At 37.4% G+C, this 3,054-nt stretch overlaps 1 protein-coding gene across 1 annotated transcript in view; it reads right to left on the reverse strand.

Moving 5' to 3' along the window:
* The window catches only part of Wbp4 (WW domain binding protein 4), a 20,138-nt gene that overhangs the window by 8,831 nt on the left and 8,253 nt on the right, over positions 1 to 3,054 (reverse strand). Inside the window, exons 5-6 of the mRNA XM_029541349.1 lie at positions 1,066 to 1,112; positions 471 to 546 (exon numbers count right to left, since the gene is read on the reverse strand). Coding sequence (XP_029397209.1) covers positions 471 to 546; positions 1,066 to 1,112 — 123 coding nt within the window. The remainder of the gene's footprint in view (positions 1 to 470; positions 547 to 1,065; positions 1,113 to 3,054) is intronic.

The raw sequence follows: 3,054 nt of genomic DNA on the forward strand, positions 1-3,054 counted from the left end.
CCACATGGTGACTCAAAGCAACTATAACTTTAGTTCCAGGAAATCCAATCATTTCCTCTGGCTTCCTTAAGCACCAGGCTCACATATGGTGACCAATATATATATATATATATATATATATATATATTAAAAAAAAAAAAAAAAAAAGAACAACATAGATACATAGTATAACATATATATAGAAAGGTTTTAAGTATCCCTTATAAAAGATAATATATGCTTCCTATAGAAATATTTATTAAAGTTTTCAAGTTTAGATGTATATTAGCTCATATGCAGTTTGGGTATGTATTTTTTTTTCTTTTTCAATTTTTTATTAGATATTTTCTTCATTTACATTTCAAATGCTATCCCAAAAGTCCCCTACACCCTCCCCCCGCCCTGCTCCCCTACCTACCCACTCCCACTTCTTGCTCCTGGCGTTCCCCTGGGTATATTTTTAAGTTACAATCATCCAAGATAATACTCACCTCCTGTTTCTGTATTATAATAATAGGTGTAACCATCTTCACTTAAACCTTCTACCCAAATGGTCTTTGCTGCAGTCTAATGGGAAGGAAAAAAACAATACACTGAAAACAATGACAATGGCTTCCTACTGAATCACTAAGGCAAATTTGGCTATCCTTTCTTCTCTACCTGGCCCCTGGGAGTCAGGAGAGGTGATAAAGATCATGGCAATACTCTGGTTTCTGTTAGTCACTACCAACTTTCAAACAGACTGTCTTACCTCTCAAAGCCAGGAATTCTGTCCAGTGGGAAGACATGTGGACAACAAATGACTGCAAATCAACTCATTATATTTATCCTCAATAGGGTTTGGTGTGTGCGTGTATGTGTGCATGTGTGTGCAGAATTTGGAAATAAATTAGCTTAACAATTCTACAAAAATTCTACAAAAAGCCACAGCAGCCAGTCTGGGAGTTTGTTTAGCTTAGAGCACTGGCCATTCTCAAAAGCCCTCAGATCCAGCGTCACAAACCCCAGCCACCTAACCCCAAACTCTCCCACCCCTAGAAGCCAGTCACTTGGAAGAATAAAACAACAACTTTATGCTACAGTTACCTTTTTCAAATTCCCTTGAAATCCTTCTGGCTTCTCCCATTGAGATGCTTAAAACAAAATACATTATAAAATAATTATGCTCTTAAATAAAACAAGTCACCAAAATTTAATTAGGTAAAAGCTACATACATATAATGAAATGTATATTTCATTATATACAAAACACTACAAAATAGTTTATTATTGAAAAACGAAAGGAAAAACATATATCCTTAGTGGTACTGCACAAAATACATGTGAATGGTACATCATTTAGAAGAAATGGCAGAATGATTAAGAGTTATGGAAACTTCCACAGTAATTATGAGGTTTGGGTAGGACTTTTCTCAGAGATTAAGGAATTTAGACTTGGTAGGTTGATTTATTTTTCCTATCTTTATGTGGTCTTTAATTCTGTGAGATGCCTTGCGTATTGTGGTAGTTTAAATGAGAATGGCACCAAAGGCTCAAAAACTGAAGACTTGGGTCCTTGGCTGGTGGAATTATTTGGGAAGCATTAGGAAGTGTGGTCTTGTTGGAGAAAGTGTGTTGCTGGGGATGGACTTTAAGGTTTCAAAAGCCTATACCATCTCCAGTTTGCTTGCTCTCCGCCTCCTGTCTGTGGATGGGATGTAAGCTCTCAGTTACTGTTCCAGCACCATGCCTGCCTGCTGCTAGGCATGCTCTCCGCCATGATGGTTATGGGCTTTTCACCTTCTGGGGCACTGAGCTCCATTTAAATGCTTTCTTAGATGAGTAGCCTTGGTCATGTGTTTTGTCACAGCAATAGAAAAGTAACTAAGACATCTACTCACGTAAAAATATAGTGCAAGTAAACACAGTGACACATCTTTGTAATACCAGTGTCTGAGAAGCTGAGTCATGCTATGAACTTGAAGCCAGTCAAACCCTGTACAAGTCCTTAAAGCCATGCAATCCCATCTCCCATTGTGGTGCTGCACTGGGAGGGAGAAGCAGGCAGAGCTCTCTGAGTTTCAGGCCAGCCAGGGCCACACAGTGAGATCCTGGCTTTTGAGGGCCTTTTATTTCTCTTTCACCTTCACATCTTCGAGTATTCTATAAGTATTAAGAACCAGTTAGTTCTTTATGTCTCATTTCCCTTGTGTGCAAATGGGTCAGCTTAGTAGGTTTTAAAGGAGAGGGATGGTATTCTGTTGTCTTGAGTAAAGAGAGAGAGATGGAAAATGAAGAAATTAAAAGAAGTTATCAAGGACAAGAATACACAAACTAGGATGGTGAAGAAAAGGAAGCACAGATGACAGACAAGAAAAATAGCTCCAGAGAAGCTGAAAAACAATAAAACAAAAACTAACTGTGCAGCCCAAGTGTCTATTTCCGGATGATTTCCTGTTCAACTGCAATATACATTTCTCTTAAGACTTAATGCAGTCCCAGAAGTAATAATGTCTAACAGTTAGAAAACCTTCCCTATAGGCACTTCAAGACCCTTACAGATATGAATAGCTTACTTTCAGGTAAAGTGCTATATTTCTGTAGAGTTTCAATTTTTTTTTTTTTTTTTAATTGAGAAAACAGAAAGTTAACTTGTAAGATTAATCACGATACTGATTTGCAATAAGCAGGATACTCTTAGGTTTTTTTTCTTCTTTTTGAGACAGAGTCTTACCCTGTACTCCAGGCTGGCCTAGATCTCACTATGCATTCTAGGCTAGTCTCTTGCCTTGTCTCAGTCCTTCTGCCTTGCTCAGCTTTCTGAATGCTGGAATATAGGCTGTGCATCACCACAAAACGCACACAATATTCTAAGCTTTGTGGTAAAAATGAAGCTACAGTTTCTTACTGCTTAACATATTCTTATATTAAATAGAAACCTCAACACAAAAAATACTGTGTTTTTCGATTTTCTTTTTTTTTTTTTTTTAATATTTATTTGTTTATTATATGTAAGTACACTGTAGCTGTCTTTAGATACTCCAGAAGAGGGAGTCAGATCTTGTTATGGATGGTTATGAGCCACCATGTGGTTGC

This window comes from Mus pahari, chromosome 8 (genome assembly GCF_900095145.1).
Source record: "Mus pahari chromosome 8, PAHARI_EIJ_v1.1, whole genome shotgun sequence".
In the NCBI taxonomy this organism is placed as follows: domain Eukaryota; kingdom Metazoa; phylum Chordata; class Mammalia; order Rodentia; family Muridae; genus Mus; species Mus pahari.